This window comes from Pseudorasbora parva, chromosome 12 (genome assembly GCF_024679245.1).
Source record: "Pseudorasbora parva isolate DD20220531a chromosome 12, ASM2467924v1, whole genome shotgun sequence".
Lineage (NCBI taxonomy): Eukaryota > Metazoa > Chordata > Actinopteri > Cypriniformes > Gobionidae > Pseudorasbora > Pseudorasbora parva.
The window spans coordinates 21,589,244-21,613,235 of record NC_090183.1 but is presented as its reverse complement, the minus strand read 5'-3'; the positions used below and the strand labels follow the sequence as shown (position 1 = coordinate 21,613,235).

Here is a 23,992-nt window from a genome sequence, read left to right as displayed (position 1 = left end):
ACATTGTGAACTAATTTTCTTTCCTCAAGCTTTTTTTATATTTAATCAAAGGTTATATTTTTTTAAATATACTGAATAAATGACCAAGTGGATAAACACCAAATACATTTTTTTCCATGTTGTTCTTTGCTCATTTAACCAGGAGTACCAAGTGATGTCAGCCTGTATGGGCTAAATGATGTGGGTGTAACTGGTATTTACTGGCCATTATCCTCTTCTCCCAGTGGAACCTGAAAGGAAATTCTTTGTTTTGGTTTCCTTTAGCACAAGCTAAATGTGACATTATTTTTGTCAACTGATAAAAACATTTGCTTAGAGATGAAAGCATGCCTTCATCTTTATCTCTCATGTGAGGTAATTACCAACTAACCCCTGAAGTTTGAGTCACATCATGCAGTGTGACACACAGGGTACAACAAAACTTATCCAGAGTTTCAACCTAATAGAGGGAAGTTATTGATGTATTAAAGTAACAAGATATTTATCACACAGAGAAATTCAAAAAAAATGTTTTACTTTATTAAAAATGGAATAACTCAAAACAACCTTGTGAAAAGCATGTGGTTTTTAGTACCTATTAAATGCACAGTAGAGCATTGTAAAAAAAATAGGACAAAAAATTAAACACATTAGAGGATTGTGCATGATTAAATTAGTGTTTTAGGAGAATATGGGTGTAAAATAGAAGAGATTAACAAAGGCAACAGTATTCCAGAGTGAGGTAAGGGATTGCTTGGAGTGACTGATTTCTGCTAGTCCACTGGGTCAGGAAGATCATGGTTGAGTTCTGCATATTCTATCAGGGTTTGCTACAAAAACACAAGCACGAAATTGACTGATGAGATGTGTCATCGCTTTCAGAAATCAGATTAAATGATTCAAAATAGTAACATCCTCAAAAAGATATATTTCCAACTTCATGTCTCCCTTTACATGCTTAACTTGGTAATCAGTATAGTCCACCAAAGATATTCACAGAAGAAGAAGTGAAAAAGATTCATCATAAGTGTTAAGTTTATTTAAAAAATAAATAAAATGTTTTACAAGAAATCCCAATAAGGAAAATTTGGTTGATGTCAGATTAACAGTTTAGATTTACTTCCTTCTTCTCTTTCTTGTTTCTTTAACAGAATTTATGATGTCACTGTGTGTAACTGCTTTCTGTAAATTCTTGCCCTCTGTTCAAGAGGAAACCACAGCCCTGATATTTGTTCCTATCTGGAAAGTCTGAATGGTGCTTCCCTCTTCACTAGACAGAGTCTACAAAAAACACACGCACTATCAGTCCTCTACTCCCACATGACATTAAGATACTGGAGAAACCCAAATCACATCTAGTCATTTAGTGGCTTGGTCATTTTTCTGCATAACATATGTAAGATATTACTTATACAATTAATCTGTTAAGAAGTCCCGAATTGCCCTTTGGCCATAAATGTTGTTGATCTGTAAATAAACAAGGTGCACACTTGTTGAAGTCATGTTTGATTTTGAGATTTCGATTTGAAAACAACAGCTAAAAGAAAGCGCTGTTTCACTGTTTGTTGGTTCACTGTTCTCATAATTTTGTATCACTGTTCATGTGCACAGCAGCTACTGTTAGCATTTTTCATGTGAGGTGACATCTACAAACAAATTATACTGGACCTTGTAAGGTTTTTATGATGAAATAATAATATTTTTAATGTAATTTATGAATATTGTGGTCCACAGTAAATCATATAATCAATCTATAAACATATTTTTTTAACACTACACTTTCTTATCTTTTTGAACACACTGGAACAGTCCTGATTTTAAAGGTTAAATGGCAGGATGGAAAAAAAATGCAGACAATGGGTGATTCACTGGCTTAGAAATTTGTAAGAATTGAAAGAAAGGAACTTACATGGTTAATGTGCTCAGGAGCCCCTGCAAAAATAGAAATATGACTTAGAATAAGAGAGTCATTAGAACAACTGCTCTGCGTGTTTGCGTTACATAATTTTGTGTAGCTGCTATTTGTGTGTGTGTATATGCTTTCTTAGCTGGTTGTACCTTGAGAGGTCTGAAGCTCACTGTATACAGTATCTGTGCCTTTTCTCAAAGGAACTAAAGAACAAAATAATATGAGGGTTTAAAGATGAAATTTGGTATTTTCTCCAGATTTTTTTTTCTTTTAATATATTTTTCAAAAAGTTTGTGTAAAGAGTCAAATGCAAACTGTAACTGTTATTCTGGATAAGTAAGTGAATATTGGAGTTAGCAGAAACCTAATTAGTCTGGCCTTTCCTGTTTATAAGATGTCTCTGTAATTAAAGCCAGGGCCCTTGATAATTTGGATGGTTTGGCCCTACCCAGGAAGTGGCTTCTCTAATAAGCTCATGTATGGCAATAAATCACAGTCTTCCTTTTCAAAGGCAAGAGGAGAGAGGAGAAAGAAAAGAGATGGATATAATTTTAAAATATTGAACTTACTTCGTGTAGGATCTACAGGTTGAGGATGAACCACCTCTGTGTACTCTACGTCACCTTCATTCTGGGACTCTAGGCTGTCCTGATCAGCAACATCTGGTGAAAAACAAACAAATAAATCAAGTATAGTTTAGAGATGTTTCAGTTACAGTATATGCTGCAAGAGTTTGGAAAGTGCATGGAAGGCATTCCGATTATTACTTGAGTGATGACGTACCTGGAGGTCTTTCGCTCCAAACACTCTCCTTATTATTCACCCCCACTGAAACACAGCAAAAAGAGTGCATCAGCCAAGGTCAGTTTCATGCCACTGGTCTCAGCTGAAAATAATATTATCCCAAACTTTAAAATAATATTTTTGTTTCATATTTTAAACAATTAAGTCACCTGAGGCGTTAGGAATGAATGTACACACGCACGTGCAAGCACACACAAACAAACATCACTTTAACAGAGTTCAAATGTTTGGCCCCACTTTATATTAGGTGGCCTTAAGTACTATGTACTTACATCAAAAAATAAGTACAATGTACTTACTGTGTTCAAATTGTATTGCAAAGCACTTTTGCTGATATTGAGGTAGGATATGGGTAGAGTTAGGGTCAGGTGTGGTGGTGTGGGTCAGTTTAAGGTAGGGTTAGGTGTAAGGGAAGTGCCAACTGTGTAATTACTAATGTAACTACAGATATTAATTACAGACGTGATTACATGCAGGTATTTTTAAAATGTAAGTACAATGTAAAAACATGTATGTACACAATAAGTGCATTGTATCAAATGATTAGTTACAATGTTAGTACATTGTAGTTAAGGCCACCTAATATAAAGTGGGTCCAAATGTTTTCAGCCAAATATATAAGCTCACCTTTCACCATGTTAAACACATTTAAGAATTAGTCAGTGACATTTCCCTAAGCTATCAGGAAAAACTTGTTTTGTCCAGCTACAATGTTTCAAATTTAGCTACAATCACTGTATTTATGAAGCTTATGGCCTGCTTTTAGAGACATTGCATCTTAAGTAAACTTTTTGGTCTGGGCACTACTGGACTGTGCACCAGACCAGACAAATACAAAAGCAGCAAATTGGACATTAAATAAATGCCTATGCAAAGTTGCCATTCAACATGTTGTTTAAACCAAAGGAGGTGGATCTTAACACAATTCTATCTTTTATCTGCAAAGATCAAATTTCACAAATGTGCTACTGGATACAGACTGGATTAAGACAGACATTGACAATATAAAGGGAATAAATTCAAAGTGAGAATTCCAAATAAAGCATTTTATTAGATTTTAGATGCCTACCAAATCTCATTTTATGTACCAACTAAACACATACACACAATTGTATAAAGTAAATAATGCATTGACATAGATGTTTTTAGTGTAAAATTAAACAAACATCTATTAACATATGACGATGGAAGCATAAACATACACATATGAAAGCAAAGCAGTTAAATCACAGAAAAAAAGCACATGGTGAAGAGATGATTCAGATTTTGTTAAGATGGATGAGCCAAACTGTTGTGATATAGGTGAGTTTATTTTTTTTGTTGCTGTTGTAAGGAGAAGATTGGGCAGTTTATTGATATACTTTAGTTGCCAGCATCAAAAAGTGACACAATTTGATGACAAATTTAACATTTAGATATTACATTACAACAACAAAAAATCTTTCCAAATCCAGTTTGATTCCTGGTTTCCTTTTGCAAAAAGAAAGTATGATCTGAAAATGTAATACAGTCAGATGTGGTTCTAAAATTCCTTTTTTTTGTTTCCTCAGAAAGTTCTTAATCTAAAACTCCCTGCAAATTTTTGACCCTTCACTACACCCTTGTTGGGATTCTGTAGTTGTTTTCATTAATTGTGGTGACCTAATGTTCCATAGGTCACCTTGCCCGCAAAATAAAAAGGTCATCAAAGTGTAGCTCTGCATGTGGGATTAGACAGTTTTTCAGCGTCAGAGTCTTAGTACAGTATAGAGTGGAAACTGGCAACTAAATATAATGATATAATGATAAACAGATTAACACATGCATGCATAAGTTGTAAACACAGACAGAAAAGCCTGAATACTCCTGGTCTGTCCTCTTGACTCATGGACAGGATGTGTTTGTTTGACCGAACAGCATATTCTCTAAAACAATGAAGTTGTTTTTTAACAGGAAGTATGTGTGTGTGTTTGTTTGTGGTGGTGGTGGTGTGGGGGGGGGGGGGGGGGGGGCTTCACACTCTGTAAGTGTGAGGACAGTTTAACAAAGAATCACATTGAATATGCTCCTAACAGTAGCATTAGCTCGCCACCAATGACATGAGATGAGCTCCATCATCCTTAAAAATAAAAGTAATTGGAAAACCTTTACCTTCCATGGAATCTTTCCATTACAAATGGTTATATATATATATATATATATATATATATATATATATATATATATATATATATATATATATATATATATATATATATATATATATATATATATATATATATATATATACACTAAGAAAACTGGTGGAGGAACTGTTCACTGAAAAGTTATCAGTAAACAAATACAAATAAAAACTTACTGGATCCATTGTAGCTTTGGCATGCCACAAAACTATAGAAAGAACTTCTGTCCACATGGCCAACCTTTTGGTGTCTTATCATACAAGGACTCAATATTAAAAAGTCCTATGTTTTAAGTTAGGATTTGTCAGTGTTTGCAAGAGTTTTGGTCTGAAAAGGTGAATGACCACAACATGGACTAATGGTAAAAAGAGTGAAAGAATGAATGGAGTTGATGACAACTGGGACACAAAAATAAAAATATAAAGAGACTACCTGTGGGGGCGTTATATAGGGTGTCATGGGTGAGACTCAGGGTTAGAGAGTCATCTGATTTAGGACTTGCAGGCTTTCTGAGGAATGGTGAGAGAAAAATCAAAAGCACTTATAAAATATTCTCCGCTACCTAACTTTCTTGGTGGTCTATATATAATAAACTAGGATTCCTTTTAAGACAGATTTGTCTGTTCAGGACTGCATGACTTTTACAGGCATGGTCAGATGAGTGTAGTGACTTTCTAATAACACAAAACCCCTTAATTTTGTCCCTCTAATGCCATCAACTCAAGACTAACTTATACATAAGCCAGTCAACTCACACTGATAGTTTGGCAGCCATCTCTCTTTTACCTGTGACAGAGAGAAAAGTTGAAAAGAGAGTTTTGTTCACAAATCAGGCATGTGTGCAGCTTGTGATGCAGGGGGGCTGTAGGTCTCTCTACCTCGCTTGGCCTTGTAGCGCATCACAACGAAAAGGATCAGCAGCGTCACTAACAGCATGCTGAACGCAGCAATCAAAACCTTTTTCCACTTTGCTAGGCTCACTACAGGGAGAACAGAGATGGAAAGACATAAGAATATAACTAGTTGACAAATAACATCGACTTTATTACCTTTAAGAGTTTCAATAAACAAGTGGTTTCTTTGATAAGTAACAATTTTGTCACCATATACATGTCTTTCGAAACCTGTATGACTTTCTTTCTTCCGTGGAGCACAGAAGGGGTTTTAGTAGCAAAACTGTCCAAGGTACTCTATTCCATACAATAAAATTAAAAGGTGACCATGGCTGTCAAGCAATATTTGTTATTAAATAATGATTTTTAATGTCAGTCTTTTCCCCACAAAAACATATTGCATGGCTTCAAAATAATTTGGAAAATAACCCATGACACAGACTTTATGTTCTTAAAAGAGATCATAATCAGGGTTTTTACAGGTATGAGGGAAAACAAATCACAGCTATTGCACATAGAACATGTTCTAAAACAATGGGTGATATTTAACTTTGATGAAAATCGTGAACCAGCAAATAGTTGGGACTTTATTGGAAACTTTGAGGCAGAAAATACTAATTAAACTGTAAATGTTAAAGAAAGATGAAGCTCACCTTTGATTGTGACAGTGACACTCTTGCTTAACATGCCTGCGACGTTAGATGCCTTGCAGTAGTAGTTTCCATTCTTTTCTCTGTTCACTGTACTCAGGACAAATGAGGATGAATTACTCTGAACTGTGGTGGTGTTAATTGGTGTGTGATTGTTGTCATAAAAAGTAAAGTTGATTGGTGGAGAGCCTTTTGAAATGCCACATATCAGGGTAACATCATGACCCTCTTCAATGTTTTCGGGAACTGGAAGGACTGTTAATAAGGGCTTCCCTACTGGAACTAAAGACAAGAGAACAATGAACTCAAAGATGTCTGCAATAAACTAGGTCATTGCTTGGTAAATATGATCAAAAATGGCTGTAAACATTATCTATATAAAAAATAAAAATAAATGTGCATTGTTTATCATTTTGATCTTTTTTTTTAAAAAAAAACATTTTTTCAATTAATTAAAGTGGGGGGTAAATCACATTGTTAATTAAGTGCTTTTCTCCAAGACACGTTGGCCATAATAATTGGCACCCTTTTATTAAATACTCCTGAATAGATATCAGAGACCATTCCTTCTTACAGAATCTCTCCAGATCCATCAGATTCCCCAGCTTCATATTGGTGGTGCTTCTCTTTAATTCACCCCACTCATTATCTATAGGGTTCAGGTTAGGAAACTGGGGCGGCCATGGCAGAAGCTTAGTTTTGTTCTCAGTGACACATTTTTGTGTTAATTTTGATATAACCATGCCCCATTATAAGATATCAAGCAGAAGAGGTCAAGTTTAGATTTTTTTTATCTGTTGGTATTTGCTAGAATCCAGGATCACCAGCAAAAAAATAGGCCCACAACATTAAAGATCCAGCAGTATATTTAAAAGTGGGCAAAGGGTAATTTTTATCCCTGTTTTCACCAAAGCCATCAAGTGGGTTTGCTGCCAAAAAGCTCTTTTTTAGTTTTATCTGACCAAAGAATGTGGTTCCTTTTGAAGTTCCAATTGTGTCTATATACATTCACCTAAAGGATTATTAGGAACACCTGTTAAATTTCTCATTAATGCAATTATCTAATCAACCAATTACAAGGCAGTTGCATTTAGGGGTGTAGTCCTGGTAAAGACAATCTCCTGAACTATGAAACTGAATGTCAGAATGGGAAAGAAAGGTGATTAAAGCAATTTTGAGCGTGGCATGGTTGTTGGTGCCAGACGGGCCGGTCTGAGTATTTCATAATCTGCTCAGTTACTGGGATTTTCACGCACAACCATTTCTAGGGTTTACAAAGAATGGTGCGAAAAGGAAAAAAAAAACATCCTGTATGCGGCAGTCCTGTGGACGAAAATGCCTTTTTGATGCTAGAGGTCAGAGGAGAATGAGCAGACTGATTCAAGCTGACAGAAGAGCAACTTTGACTGAAATAACCACTTGTTACAACCGAGGTATGCAGCAAAGCATTTGTGAAGCCACAGCATACACAACCTTGAGGCGGATGGGCTACAACAGCAGAAGACCCCACTGGGTACCACTCATCTCCACTACAAATAGGAAAAAGAGGCTACAATTTGCACAAGCTCATTTAAATTGGACTGTTGAAGACTGGAAAAATTTTGCCTGGTCTGATGAGTCTCAATTTCTGTTGAGACATTCAGATGGTAGGGTGAGTCAGAATTTGGCGTAAACAGAATGAAAACATGGATCCATCATGCCGTGTTACCACTGTGCAGGCTGGTGTTGGTGATGTAATGGTGTGGGGGATGTTTTCTTGGCTCTGAGCGGGGTTTGAACTCCGGTCTTTCCGCATGGGAGCCTGATGCTCTACTGATGAGGCTAAATGCTGCATATTTTTGCATTTGGCCACTAGACGAGTGTCTCTTGATATGACGGAAGTTTACCTGCACAGTTCTCATTAGCTTGCCTCGTTATACTGACAGATATGTTTCAGAACCAGCCGCTATCAAAACAATCTGCCAGATTTGGCAGATGTGGGCACGGGCCAAATATTATCGCTGGTGGGCTACTTTTGGCCCGTGGGCAGCCAGTTGCCGACCACTGCTTCATGTCCACCATGTACCCATCCTCTGATGGCTACTTCCAGCAGGATAATTCACCATGTCGCAAAGCTCAAATCATTTCAAATTGGTTTCTTGAACATGACAATGATTTCACTGTACTAAAATGGCCCCCACAGTCACCAGATCTCAACCCAATAGAGCATCTTTGGGATGAGGTGGAACGAAAGCCCTGGATGTGCATCCCACAAATCTCCATCAACTGCAAGGTGCTATCCTATCAATATGGGCCAACATTTCTAAAGAATGCTTTCAGCACCTTGTTGAATCAATGCCTGAAGGCAAAAGGGGGTCAAACCCAGTATTAGTATTGTGTTTCTAATAATCCTTTAGGTGACTATATATATATATAGTGCTTGAGTGCACACAGACTTCAACATTCAGCATGCTAAACACAACAATGGTAAAAAGAAATTGCTTTTTTCTTTTTGACACTTAATAAGACCATTACAAGTTCATTTGCTGTCATTATTGGGGTTATACTGAAAAAAGACAGCAAATAAAATGGTAAAATAAAGCCAAAAATAATAAAACAGAGTTACTATTGCTCTGTGATTCATTTATTCATGCTGCAATGCATTCTGGGAGTACACTTCCTCAGCTCACAGACAGAATTATGTCGATTTCTTCTTACAAACCCCAACTTATATATGTAAGTTGGCTGAACTTTTGAAATTTAGTTACTTGAACTCAAGTTTTATGGTAACCACTACAAATACACAAGTTAACTTTACAAAGTAGTAGCAAGTAGTATCAAGTCAAAAATTATGACCTAATTTGTTTGAAAATCAAAATCAGGCAATCAGTTTCCACAGCTTTTCTAAGTAAAGTCAACTTTTTACAGTGTAGGAATAATTTAGCAAAGCCGTCTGCTCATGATAAGCATTGCTGGTGATTTAAAACCATCCACAGGTGCATTTCTATGCTCCAGAATGCTCAGGTATGGATCTTTTCCTTCTTCACACGTGTGAAGCTGCGAGCAGCAAACTTTCAGCATACATCAGCAAACTTTATATATCATATATCATTGCCTGTCAAAATTAACGTGTTAACGCAAATTAATTTTAACGGCACTACATATATATATATATATATATATATATATATATATATATATATATATATATATATATATATACACACACACACACACACACACACACACACACACACATATATATATATATATATATATATATATATATATATATATATATATATGTAGTGCTGTTAAAATTAATTTGCGTTAACACGTTAATTTTGACAGGCAATGATATATGATATATAAAGTTTGCTGATGTATGACGCCGCTTATTAGCAGGAGACCACAATGGTTGGTAAAAGTTGCGGTGATTGGTCAAAATTGCGAGTCGCACTGAATTCACAGGGACTGATTGCAAATGACACACAATAAATAATCTAGAATTCTTTCATCAGATATATAAATTCAAGCTTAAGTTTAAGATTTTACAATTAGGCTATACTGAGCCTGATCTATCTAAGAGATTTTCTTAGAAGGAAGTTAATACCTTTTAAATGTCACATGGGTTAAAACTCCTGCTACCCTGATTTGCATTTGTATAGCTCACAGCATGTTCATTTACATGTTAAAGCCTCCCCTGGAGTTAAGGGAAGGGGGGTCTTGGGGGGGACAACTGCCAAGCAAGGCCCACGTCAATTTCTGACAATTCACGGCAGTTTTCGGTGTCGCCTGCAAACTGCCGTGTGCAGTCGTAAACCTGATCTTCCACGACAATCTACAGTGCCGCTTACTGACGAAAATCCCACTTTTCATGCAGTGTGCACGCTCTTGTGGTATATGCTTTGCGGTTTGGACTTTTTTTCTGCGAGGCCATTACTTTGGACATAGTATGGGCTTGTTGTTGTGTGCACAAAGTCCAACTGTTTCACAAAACCACTGAACTCCTGTCAAAACTGTATTGCGGAGTGTTATCTGACATGATCTTCTCTGGCACTCCATGGCGCGCAAACATTCCTTTGAGCTGTTGGATCACCGCAGCCGCAGATGTTGAGTGTATTTTTTTCTAGCTCGAAATAACGACTGTAGTAGTCAACGGCTATAATATGTGACCCTGTCTGAGAAAAATCTCCTAAAGTCATTTTTTTATGATTTATACACAAAATCATCCTACAAAATGTAAAGAACATTCTGTTAAAATATTACCTTGATATATCTAATATTAACTCAGTATGGCTATGTTAAAGATTTGCTGAATTTCGGGCTCAGAAAATCATGTTTTTGAGAAATTCCAATGTAAACACAAGCTTATTTTTAAAACTGCAACACATTTGATCCATATTTATCCTGAATATGAGCCATATACCACATTAAAGCTGAGATTCTCCCATTTTCAGTGATATATGACACATTTATGGGAAAATTCTAAAAGTTTTGTAAAACAGGCCTATTTATTATGATGCATATGTCCAAAAAGCACAAAAACATTCAAATGAATTGGGGGTACAAGAGCTTGATTGTAGCAACAATTGCCAAGTCAATGAATTTAATTTATTTGTATAACTTTATTAATAAGATTAAATATCCATGGAAAAAGTCATTAATATATAAAACAATTAATATATTACATTTCAGTAGAAAATATGTAACTTAAATTATTTTACTGGGCTACATTAAGTACAGCACTGAAGTAAAAATAAAGAGAAGGATAGTTCAGCCAAAAATGAAAATTCTGTCAATTTATTTACCCTCATGTACCCTTAACCTGCACTTTCTTCAATAAACCCGGTTATATCATTATTCGGGGTAATTCCACCGAGATTAATATCGGAAAAGCTGTTTAAGCAATCAGCTAATTTCTGTTCCTGCTAGCGTTTAAGTGCTGCCATGTCAAATAGCCTAGATAACTTAATTCATTCATCCAGTGTTTCCCAACCTTTTTTTAGTCATGGCGCCCTTTGAAATGTTCTAAAATTTTTGGCACCCCCTCGCATAGGTTATGCTAGGGGTGTAACAGTACAGATTACTCACGATTCGGTTTTAGGTTTTATGTTCCCAGTTTCAGGTTCACGGTTTCTGTATGGTTCGGTATTTGCTATGTTCATAGAAAAAAAGGACTACTGTCAAATAAAAATAAAGAAAAGAACAAATAACTTAAATACAAGCAGCTATTGAGCAAAGATAATAAAATAATGCTTTTTTTCTTTTCTTTTCAGGTAGGTCTAACATTAGTTTTTAGGTAAATAAATTGAAGAAAGTAATCAAATGAAAAATTACTGCATATTTAACTGTTTAAATTAAATATCAATCCTTATTAAACTTACAAAACCTATTCAATCAATAGTACTGAGTGATTCTTTATCTTCTTTGACAGTAAACAGACAGCAGTAAAGGCTACTGCTCCTCTAAGACCCAGGGATATCGCTTTTTCGACTGTATATTCACTTAAGGCATATTCAGACTATGTCTGCTTGGATACTCATCAAGATGGACATGTTGACATAGGCAACTTATTGTGTAAGTTTGTACATTCAAGCGCAAGACTTGAAAGAGAACTCAATAGTTGTGTGCTGAGAGACGTGCATGTGCGCGCTTTCGATGACCGCACAGGGACAAATCTTCTCACATCGCGATCTCACGTGAGTTCTCAATCGCGTCTTCTGGCTCTACACCCGTATTCATATTCGAAGATACGGCAGCACTCACATGCATTAAACAAAGTTTACTTAGAGAGACCGTTTGCCCAAGTTTTTCTTTTATTATCGCTGTTGTTGTAATGTATAACTGAGGAGCCAGCATGTGTATTCATCGACAGAAACATACATAAAGCATTATTTTCAAGTTACAACCTATATTAAAGATGCATCATCAGATGTGAGATGAACCGCGATGCAAATTGCTTGCCATGGACGTTTGGGAATCAAGTGCGCGATCATTGGCTCTCACTGGTTGGAAGTACTGTATGGTGCGCTAGGCAAATAGAGCAATTTTGAACAGTTTTTCTATTTGCTTACTCATGCCCGGCCAGAAAAGGACATCTCTTGCTTGCTGTTTACTTTTTTCCACACCCATATATCCTGTGTGTATCTTTTGCAGCATACTGTGTCTTAAGCTTTTCCGCACAATGATGGCAAAGGAGATCTCATCTCTGTGATTCCAGTATTCCAGCACCAGCGGTGGACAGCTCTGTCGGGTCTCTGGCCATCCTGTGTGCACTATGTGCCTCAAAGCTGTGAGCTGTGAGTCTTGTTTTGTTGTCTCATGGAGCTCTGCGAGCTTGTCGTCCGTTACAGGTAAGTTGCTGACAGGTAAGTTGCTGAGTATGGACCTGTGCTTCCATTCCTTCACTTAGTGATGTGTCCTGATAGGCCACAGATTTTTGGGACAATGTGTCCGCAACGGGTATTTCTTTACCTGGCCTATGGATCAACATAAAGTCGTACTTCTGCAGCTGTAAACACATGCGCTGTAGACGTGGAGGGGCGGCTGATAGCGCCTTCTTTAGTATGGACTAGTGGTTTGTGGTCCGATTCCACAGTGAACGCTCTTCCGTACACATACTGGTGAAATCGCTTGCATCCAAACAGAACGGCATACAGTACTTTTTCGATTTGCGCATAATTCTGTTCTGTCTCTGTGAGTGATTTGGATGCATATGCAATTGTTGTTGTTTTTTGCAGGAGTTCCGCGCCCAAGCCTGGTTTGATGCCCTCATGTGTGAGTCTGTGTCTGAAATAACGGACCTCAGGAACGCAACTTGCGCTTTTTTCAGGATTCAAACGGACACCTCTCGCCCTCATTCGTTCCAACATTGCACGCAGGTTTTTGTCGTGTTCGTCTTTTGTGCGACCGTACACTAGGATGTCGTCCACGATTACCGCTACTCTGGGCAGTCCTTCATATGTCTTGTCGAATTTCTTTTGAAACTCATCCTGTGCAGAGATTATTCCAAATGGCAGATGGAGGAACCGGTATCGCCTTACTACAGATTTGAATGTAGTGAGCTTAGAGGACTCTTCGTCAGTTTAATGGCCCAGTATCCTGATCTGGCATCCAATACACTAAAGTATCTTGTGCTTGAGAGCCTGGAGATCACATGGTCCAGGGTTGGCAGAGGATAGTGCAGCCTTTTAATCGCCTTGCTTAGGTCACGCGAGTCGAGGCATAGTGGGCTCTGTGTATTTTACACTTGGCAGGGAATTCCCAATTCCTTCAAAAACATCAGCAAACTCGCTCAGCAGATCGTTGCTTTGTTGCCAGTTTGTATGGAGAGGACCAGTTTTATGAGGTCCATTTCCAGGCATGCTCTGAGTCCTAGAATAGGCGGTGCTTGAGTTTCAACGACAGAACTCTTGCATGGCTTTTGTCACTTTATGCTTGCATTGCAGCCTGCATTTTCCTCTCATGGAAAAGGGTTCTCCACGATATCCGGATAGCCTACGTGTTGCTAGGTTCAGCTGGCCGACTCTGATAATATCTCTTATTTATTTATTTTTGAAATTATGTTCACTTGCGCCCCAGTATCCAGTTTAAATTGAATCTTCTGTAGCTTTAAACCTACTTCAAACTCGGCAAAAGCCTGTTCATTTGTCACGTTGCTGTGCTCTTTAGTTATCATGTCTATTAAGAATTCCTGGGGCTGTTCGTAAATCTGGTCAGTGTCGTTATTTACGGCATGCAAGTTTTTTTGTTTCCACGTTTGCTGTGTTTTGCAAGCCTTCGCGAAATGGTTTGGTTTCCCGCAGTTCTTACACTTGCCCATGACTGGGCATTTCTCCTTGTCTTTATGCACCTGCGTGCACCTTCACGGGCCTGAAGATTTCCTGTGCTTACGGTCGGGACTCTGGTTTAAAATCTGTTTGTGTGGTGTACTGTCTTTGTCACATCATGGCACACCACTAGGAGCAAAACGGTTAAATCTAGGATTATTTGTCCTCATGTTTGTGGTCCATCACATTTTGAAAATCTTATAAGATATAAAAAATATTTTGGTGTGTACCCAGCATAACAGATTTTGACATATCTGTGAACAATATTTGAGAGAAATAAGCCTTTTGTGTACATAGAAAAAGTCTTAGATCTCTGAGTTCAACTCATGACAAATGGGGGCAAAAACCACTTTCCTAATATTGAGTTGGTCACCCTTTTGCTGCCAAAATTTCCCTAACCCCTGTTTCCACGAAAGGGTGTACTTGGTCAGCAGCAATGCTTACACCCATTTCACACATATTCCGTTTGCAGATGGTATTTTTTTCTGTACCCATGTTAGCCATTTAAAGCTTTCACACTGCACTCAGATGCGGTCCGGCAGTCCATTCTAGGAGCAGTGCGGCGATCATTTCCGCACTTCAGTCTTTTTTTTTTTTTTGCTGTGCTGCACACACTGAATTAAAGTAACAGAGCATTGTGCACATTAAAATAAACATGTAATGACACAAAAATCTAGTAATTTCACAACAGATGCATATCATTTAAAGTCCACTAATTTTCAAAGTCAACATGTGGCTTTTTTCCTCGGGTAAAGTAAGGAATTTGATATCTTAGCCTATCTGGTCTTTAGCAGTTAAATATTATAGCACTTGAACTTTCTTGGAGGTGGAAAAACTTTTCTTTATGACCTGCAGGATTTCTTGTAAAAAGATTTTACAACAAAATAAAAGGCGAGAGTCGGCTGTTTTTGTCCTATTATAAGTTTTTATTTAAAATGTTTGCGATTTTAGGCTAACCTATGTTTAAATGCATTTGCACTTGCGTGAACAATTAATGTAGGCCTATAGCTAAATCTAAAGGACAAGGCTACAAATATAAATTAATGAATTGAATAAATGCTGTTTAAATGTAGTTCATTGTGACATCTATGAAAGAGTGTAGGCTATACAAAGATAATTACAATGCTGCACTCTAAAAAATGCTGGGTTAAAAACAACCCAAGTTGGGTTGAAACTGCACCGACCCAACAATTGGGTTGTTTTAACCCAATGGTTGAGTTGTTTTAACCCAGTGGTTCGGTTAAATGTTGCTTAAGACAACCCAATTGCTGGGTAAGAACAACTCAACCATTGGGTTAAAACAACCCAATTGTTGGGTCGGTGCAGTTTCAACCCAACTTGGGTTGTTTTTAACCCAGCATTTTTTAGAGTGTGACAATCCATGTTCAGTAACAAAGGTTGGATTTGAAATTTTTTAATTAATCAATTTTGTGTTTGTGGATTAAAACAACAGATCAGCTTCGCACTGTAAACGCAGCATATGTGAAAACACAACAGCGCGTGCTGGTCCTGCATAGCGTATGCACCGCAGCACGCACCTCATACACACTGCAAACAGACTATATTTGAAACGGGCATTAGGTAGGTGGTACATGTCAAAGTAACATCCACATGGATGGCAGCACCCAAGGTTTCCAAGCAGATCATTGCCCAAAGCATCACACTGCCTCCACAGGCTTTCCTTCTTCCAAGTGCATCCTGGTACCATATGTTCTGCAGGTAAGCAACACAAGCACACGGCCATCCACGTGATGTAAAATAACATGTTATTCATCAGACCAGGCCACCTTCTTCCATGGCTCTGTGGTCCAGTTCTGATGCTTACATGCATCAGTGCTTAGTGCTTTCGGGGTCAGCATGGGCACCATGACTGGTTTGCGGCTATGCACCCCTATACACATCAAACTGTGATGCACTGTTTTCTGATACATTTCTATCAGAACTAGCATTAACTTCTTAAGCAATTTAAGCAGTATTAAGCAATTACAGTAACTCATCTGTTTAATCGGACCACACGGGCCAGAATTTGCTTCCCAAATATATATATATATATATGTAACACTGGTTATCTCATCATTACATCACCTGTTAGTGGGTGGGATATATTAGGCAGCAAATGAACATTTTGACATACTTCTCATCATAGCTTGACAATTTCATGTTCTTAGTCACCCTGGTGTGCTAAAAATGTAAATATATATGGGAATATACTTCAGATATATTTTACTTATAACAAATTCTAGGGGTGCCAATAATTGTGACCAACCTGTTTTGGAGAAAAACATTTTCAGTTTTGCTCCACTTTCAATAATTTTTCTTCAATGAAAGTTAGATATTATCACTTTAATCTAAACAAAAATGGTAAAAACACAAACAAATTCAAGAAATGTCAATAACAATACTTAATTGGTCACCCTTTAGATTACAGTCCGGAAAGTAATATGTAAGTAAAGCAAATTTACAGCGTTACTTTCTGTAATTATAGTGTAACTATAAAGTAAGTGCGTATAAGGGAACAATATGTAATGGTTAGGGAATAAAGGGGCAAATATCATGAAAATTAACCAATTTTTTATATTGTAAGCAATTTTATCCATGTAGTTACATTGTAAGTGGTGCTTGTTATTCCATGTAGTTACAGGATAAGTGTGAAATGAATCTGCCGGCTGTGAATTCAAGTGGTGTTTGTTACCCACGTTTCATGTAGTAACAGGGTAGGTACAATAAAAACAAGGACACAATCTGATATCACTCGGAAACATTTATTTAATTTCAAATAATAATGTTCTGACAGAAAGAGGCACGGTTTGTCCCTTTTTTCTTTCTCTTGCTTGGCTTCTCCTCTTATTCTTTCTCATTATTTCTACTGATGGATCTTAAGCAGGGCTGGATTGGTAATCTGGCATACCGGGCATTTGCCCGGTGGGCCGACGCACTTTGGGGCCGGTAGTGTTTAAAAATAATAATAATATTAATTTGTACCACTGACAACATGCAGCGACAGCGGCCCATTGGTTTGTCTTCTGAATTGACACGCCGAAGCGAGAGAGACCTCCCCATATTAGGTGCTTTTTTCTATTTATTTATTTATTAGTATTTGAGCGCATGGAACTGCAAAGGTGAATATCTGCACAGCGCAGCCGCTGACGAACATACGCTGCGTTTAAATGCTGCTCTACACGGCACTTTGACTCCGAATTTTGTTTTATACAATCGTATGATATGGAAACATTACAGGTTCTGTGTTGAATCAGCTGAAAACAGCCGCGAGCATGTATTCATGACGAGGTAAAGTAGAAAACGGCAATGCACACAAACGTTTCACTTTAGCAGAACCACAATTTACATTGCAGCTAACAGCAAAGAAATATGGTGTTTTGGAAGAAACATTTATTAAAAATATTGCTATATTACTTACATTAATATTGCAGAATATAAATCACTCTTATAGAGGCTGTTTTCGTATTTTCTACAGGTGTTTACATTTTTTTAACTTACAAATATAATAGTTTATTATATATGTTTTATATAGTTTTAGAAACCATATAGCCATATAATGAGGAGTAAGGTTTTTACAGTCTATGTTTTTTACCCTGTGACTACCATGATCTTACATTTAAATGAAACTGGCCTACAACTAAACTACAGTCTATAAAACAGTTTTAATGTCTGGATTCCATGAATTAAGGACAAAGCTTTTTTTCCTCTTTAAAAGTTTTATTAACTTTGTTTAATAGATTTAATGAAATGTAATAGCCTCATGAAAGATATATATCAGTGTCTTACTTAAATGATGTGTTAGCTCTTGAAAAATGTGATTGTTCAACCCAAAAATGTGATCATTTACTCACCCTAATGTCATTCCAAACCTAAATTAATTTATTTCTGTGTACCATAAAATAAAATAATTTCAGTCTGTTTTTTTATTTTTACAATATTCAAATGGTAGCCTAACCAAAATGGCTTGGTTGCCAACATTCTTCAAAACATCTTATTTTGTGTTTCACAGAAGTCATGCAGGTTTGGAATGACACGAGAGTGAGTAAATGCTGACAGCATTTAAAAGAAGTAAATTTACTTTACTGCATCCTAGCTGTGTGACAAAAAAAACAATATTAAGTTTATCTGCATTTGCAGCAAATTCGATAATATCTATTATTATTTGTCCTTGTCCTAGTTTTATTTATATACTCCAATTTAAGGCCCCAACCCCAGCAAAAACAATCACGGGGAACTCATGGGCCGGATGTTCTGGGTATGCCAGAGCCGAATTTTAGCCCCAGTCCAGCCCTGATCTTAAGAATGAATCCCATGCCGCTTAATATTCTGTATTATCATTTATTAAAAGCAAAAGTTCACCCAGAAATGGTCTCATAATTTACCAATATTTTTGCATCAGACCAACTGTTACCAGTGTGTACATAAGTAAAGGGCAACGTGAAGCTTCATGCTTTCATGATGTCTCTGTCTTCTAGTCTTGTTTGTTTCTCATTGCTTTTATCATATATTGGGCTCTATTTTAACGAAACGCAAGTGTCAAAGCGCGGAGCGCAAGTAACTTTGTGGGCGGGTCTCGGCACTGTTGCTATTTTCCCTGCGGGATAAATGGCTCTTGCGCCCGACGCAAATCTAAAATGGGTTGGTCTGAAGTAGCTTCATTGTTTATAGGTGTGGTTTGGGCGTAACGTGAATAAACCAATCAGAGCGGCTGCAGCGGCATCCAACATTCCCTTTAAAAGCAGGTGCGCAAGTTCCATTATGGGTTGCTATTATTATGGCGTATTTACCAGGCGCACGTTCTTGTAAGAGCAGCCCTTACGAAACAAACATATATTGCAGTATATTTTAAAATGTCATGCAAAACATTAGGCAATATATTCACATATATGGGAATTAATATTTATATCTTTCAATATATTGCAATATATTGAAAGTGGCAATCAATTGTATATTTTGCCATATATTACATGAATATATAATATATTTTATAATACCATCAATATATTATTCCATATATTTACAATATATTTCAAATAAATTTAAAGATATATTTTGGTAAATATATTTTCCTTTCGTTAGGGAGTGAAAGACAGAGAAGTTGTGTTGTATGGGGATGGTAGAAACCCACCCAAAATAGTGTCGGTTAAACAGTTTTTTCAGTTTTTCAGTCGATTTTTTTTTCCTGGTTCTTGACGGACAAACTAATTTGTCAGATGTCCTTATATACATATATGTCTTGCCACTATTGGGCAAACAGGTCTGATCCTTAATTACTACAATAAGCCTGAATAATTTGTAAGGTAGATTTATGCCTATTTTTTCACATCTTCGTGGCACACGACAATGTGTTAATATTTGTTTTAGTGTAACAATTTATGATTTGCAAAAATAACTGTTGCATCTGTGTAGATTACATGAGCAAAGTGTATGTGAGTTGTGCACGCTATACATTATGGTCAAGCATGCGCCCTTAAAATAGCATAATGAACAACGCAACGCGCCACTGACTTTAGACCAGTTTTTTTCTGGTCAGTGGCGCAACTGTTTAATGGAACAGCAAAATAGCACCAGGGATTGTTTGCGCCGGAACACGCCTCCTTTTTTGCGCTGAACCGCCCACGGAGCGCAAGTTCATTCACTAGTTTAGCGACGTGCTTCTGTGGAGGGAAAAGCGCGCTTTGCGCGGGTGCAAAATAGGAATGACACATGCGTCGGCGTACAAAGTCAATTGCGCTGGGTGCAAGATAGGGCCCATTATGTTATTGTTTGTATACTGTTGTGAGCATTAATTTTAAAAAAGTAAAATAAAGATGGATGGCATGCAAAATCCATTGCTGGTCAGAAGCGATAGTCTACAGTTTAAAAAGTTTAAAATATTGGTATTTTTCTTACAAACACTTATTGTTTCACTTCAGAAGACTTTGATTCATCCATTGGGATCGTATGGATTACCGTAGTTATTGCTGTATGTGCTGTTTGATGCTTCAACTTGTAGGAACCCAAATGAGTATTCATTAGCTGAGGTTACTTATTTTTCTATGCTCATCTACTGAAAGAAAGTCGTATACATCTCGTATTGCATGAGGGTAAAAGACGAGTAAATGGTAAGAACATTTCTGTGAATATACTGTATTTCCTTTTAATATAAAATAAAGAATAGCTTGAGACATGGGGTTCATTTTTAAGATTCATCTATAGTAAAAACGAAAATTAAGAGGAAAATGAGGAAAATGAAGCCAAGGAAGAGAAACTAATAGAAGTGTCGTAAATATGTTTTTTTTTTAAATAAATGTTTTCGAGTGATATCAGATTGTGTACGTGTTTTTATTGTACTTACCCTGTAACATAAATACATTACCCTGTAATAACAAGCCAAGCATCACAAATTTTCCTTCTATTCCCCAAATATTAAATATTGTTCCCTTATTACCAAAACAATTAAATTTAATGTTTATTTGGTAATTTTACCAAAATAATGTAAATTCATTTTACTTACTCAGTACTTTCCTGGCTGTAATGTAAAGTGTTTCCCAATAATTATTGTTTTGACAAGCAGTTCTTAAAGCTACTAGAATCACAAAATGAATCAGTTAATTACTTATTTAATATATTACCACATTCCTGTTGGCTTTACAATAAGCAAGTTTGTCATTATTATGGAAAAAATATAAAAAATATTCAGCCTATACAAATCAACACTAAATACAGATATATTTACAATAAACTCACCTATTACAGTTACATGTAGTGTTTCACTCATCTTGATTGAGACTTGACCATTATTCTCTGCTTCACACAAGTAACTAATGTCTGAAGGAGTCGATAGTAAGGCTAAGAATTTAGCCTTCTTATCCGGGTAAGACACCGTGGTCCTGTTCAGTGTTATGTTGTTTCTTTTCAGCGAGTAGGTAATTGGCAGACTTCCATTCTCAGAGTGGCAACTAATCCAAAATGGCTTATCCATGATAACAGGACCATCAAGTGAGATCTCAGGCTTTGAAACAAGCACTTAAGAGGAAAAAATGGGTAATTAATACTTTTATATTGATCAGATTTTTTGGTTAGTTTTGCAAGACAAGTCACTGCCTACCTTTTGCTCTAAACACCACCGCCAAACTCTCTTTGATAATCTCTTTGGCTTCAGCCTTACACATGTATTTTCCATTGGTCACTTTGCCTGCAGTGTCACTGTAGCTGTTATTGCGTATTACAAGTGTTTTGTCTCTAAATATTAAATATGTTATATTCTTGCTTTGAATTCTCTCTGAGGCAAAGCTGCTGATTTGACAGCTAATGGTAAAGTGTTCTCCTTCAAAAACCTCCTCTGAAGGAATGCTCAGGACAGGAATAGAGAAAAGCTCTGAGGAAAAAAATAAGCAAGTTGTTATCAGAGCAGAATACATTTATACATGTTTGACTAAACAAGAGGTAACGCGTGGAAGCTAAATATTTCACAAGAAATACATTATGAAACATCAATAAACATTCAATATCGCTCACCTTTTATAGTGATGTTCACAGAGGAGGATTTAGAAACACTACCAAGCTTTGAATAGCACTCATATTTTCCAGAATCATTAGCCTTAGCAATCATAATGTGATCTTTTTGTGTCATGTTCTTACTAAGCATGGTGTGTTCATGGAGTAAAGAGATTTTGAGTTCTGAATTTTTCTTTTGAGTCTTATCCACTATGCAGTTGAAGGTTAGGAGATCTCCTTCAATGACATCTGTTGATGGTTTTACTTCGATTTCAGATTTGATCATCAGCTCTGAATTGGAACACAATGTGGACATATTTTATTTACTTCCAGGATGAACAAATCCATTAAATCTATTAATAATGTATTAATGACCAAAATAAATAAATAAATAATTGACCTACCTTGAATGTGAATACTAATCACATTACTGTTGTCAGAAATGTCTACTGTGTCACCCAGATTAATGGAATAGTAGCAAAACATATTCATAGGTTCACATTTTTCAAAGGTCTGGTTATACTCTACTTTGTGATTTTTAGTGGATTGCCGGTAGAGTTCCTTAGGTCCATTTTTAAAGAAAAACGTCAAAGAACCTGTTTCTCCCTCGGCTGCACAGATAGCAGTAACAGCATCTCCTTCTGTCAGTGTCTGTTTATCCACTGTTAGGACTGGTGTCAGAAGACCTGCAGACACATCATCTGATATTAGGATTCGAGAAAAAAAAAATCTTCCAGACATTGAACTGATGTTACTCTACCTTTCACTGTCAGGTCTTCGACACTGCTCTCCCATTTTTGCCTCTCAATGACAACAGCACATTTGTATTTCCCAGAGTGGCTCACTCTGGAATCTGGTATAAAGTAGATGTAGTTCGTAGCATTGGTCTGGACTGTATTTAGCAGGAGATAATCTTTGTAGAATATGTATGTATAGTTGTGTTGAGACCCAGTGTTGTGGATGACTTCTGGCTGGCATATCAGTGACACGTTTGTACTTCTTTGAACTTCATTCCTGGGCTGGATAATTAGTTCTACGCTTCTTATGGTCTCTGAAGAGAAAAAAAAATTTCCACTCAGATGGTGGTGGAGATTTCAAGGAATGAGATAAAACTTGTTTAATAAGATACTTGGTGTAACAACTATGACTTATGAGTTTAATGTCTCGGGGAATAATTAACTCAAAAGGGATTTAAAATTCAATATTCATGAATTTATGAATATAATTTGCCAGTTGTTCATTACGTATTAAAATTTTCCGATAGGGAAAATTGTTTAATTAAATACAAGTAACCCTTTATGAAATTGCTTGAAATTATCCTACTAAGTTTGTCCTGCAAATTAGTTATAGACTTTTCAAATCAATTCTCAATAAGGGATTACTGCTTTACGAGCGCATAAGAAACATTAACTTTACTGATCAGGATAAGTTCAATATTTCAAATGGTCATACAGTTTACTTTACTAACATAGTAGCATAAGCAGTCAGGTAACGTTAGATCACAAGTTTCATTGACTTTGTGTATGTGGCAGAATAACAGATTCAACTCATTAAATGTCTTTTGGAGGTTTAATAAACACAGACTAAAAATAACACTACAATTCACACAGAAAGTACATACTAAATATGCATCAAGAGAGTAGAAGTATAGATATTAACGAAAGAATACATAAAAGAGAATAATGAATAGAACGAAATTAGAGGGAGATAAAAGAGAGAGAGAAAGAGAGAGAGATGGTACAAAGCATTAGAGGTAAGGAGCAGCTTTCCTTCAGTTCATCCAATACGACCTTCACGGAGTTAACTTGTCCCAACGGGGACATAACACACCCTCTTTACAGCAGTAAGAATAAGAATACTTGCATTCTTTTTTTTGGTTTCGTTTTGGCTTCTCGCTTGTGTGCGTGTATCTCTGCGTGTCCGGCGGCCCTTTCCGAGGTTGGGAGGGAAGCGGCTGTTTGCTTTAGCGATGCTTCGTGTTCTTGAAGATCGGATTGTAGAAGAGAAGATTTTTGGAAGGGCTGAGGCCTGCTTGGAGGGCCTGCATTGGTTGCATGGCTTAAGTGCCAGCCCCCCCGTGGGTGTTGGCTCCCACAGGGAGAGAGTTGGAGAAGTAAGAGCAAGAGATTTTCGGAGAAGAGAAGAGGGAGAAGATTGTCTCCACTGGTCTTTTAAGGTCTGGAAGAAGTCCCACCCTCCAGGGTTAGACTTAACCAATGAGATTGTTGGGATTTCCAGGCGGGAAATTCCTCAGCAGATTTATGGCTCTTTGTTTGAAAGTTCGACTCAGTGGGTCTCTGAGTCT

At 36.9% G+C, this 23,992-nt stretch overlaps 1 protein-coding gene across 6 annotated transcripts in view; it reads right to left on the bottom strand.

The window, feature by feature from the left end:
- Positions 1 to 510: 510 nt before the first annotated feature.
- Positions 511 to 23,992, bottom strand: part of pecam1b (platelet and endothelial cell adhesion molecule 1b) — a 39,032-nt gene continuing 15,550 nt past the window's right edge. Inside the window, exons 3-16 of one of the 6 annotated variants that reach the window (XM_067459464.1) lie at positions 22,448 to 22,738; positions 22,092 to 22,373; positions 21,709 to 21,978; positions 21,299 to 21,568; positions 20,938 to 21,216; positions 6,401 to 6,679; positions 5,733 to 5,834; positions 5,610 to 5,640; positions 5,287 to 5,363; positions 2,672 to 2,716; positions 2,458 to 2,550; positions 2,038 to 2,091; positions 1,889 to 1,911; positions 511 to 809 (exon numbers count right to left, since the gene is read on the bottom strand). In XM_067459464.1, coding sequence (XP_067315565.1) covers positions 753 to 809; positions 1,889 to 1,911; positions 2,038 to 2,091; positions 2,458 to 2,550; positions 2,672 to 2,716; positions 5,287 to 5,363; positions 5,610 to 5,640; positions 5,733 to 5,834; positions 6,401 to 6,679; positions 20,938 to 21,216; positions 21,299 to 21,568; positions 21,709 to 21,978; positions 22,092 to 22,373; positions 22,448 to 22,738 — 2,153 coding nt within the window. In that variant the 3' untranslated portion in view covers positions 511 to 752. Of the gene's footprint in view, positions 810 to 1,888; positions 1,912 to 2,037; positions 2,092 to 2,457; positions 2,551 to 2,671; positions 2,717 to 5,286; positions 5,364 to 5,609; positions 5,835 to 6,400; positions 6,680 to 20,937; positions 21,217 to 21,298; positions 21,569 to 21,708; positions 21,979 to 22,091; positions 22,374 to 22,447; positions 22,739 to 23,992 lie in introns of those variants that run through there. The other 5 variants (XM_067459465.1, XM_067459466.1, XR_010908602.1 and 2 more) reach the window with 5 other exon arrangements.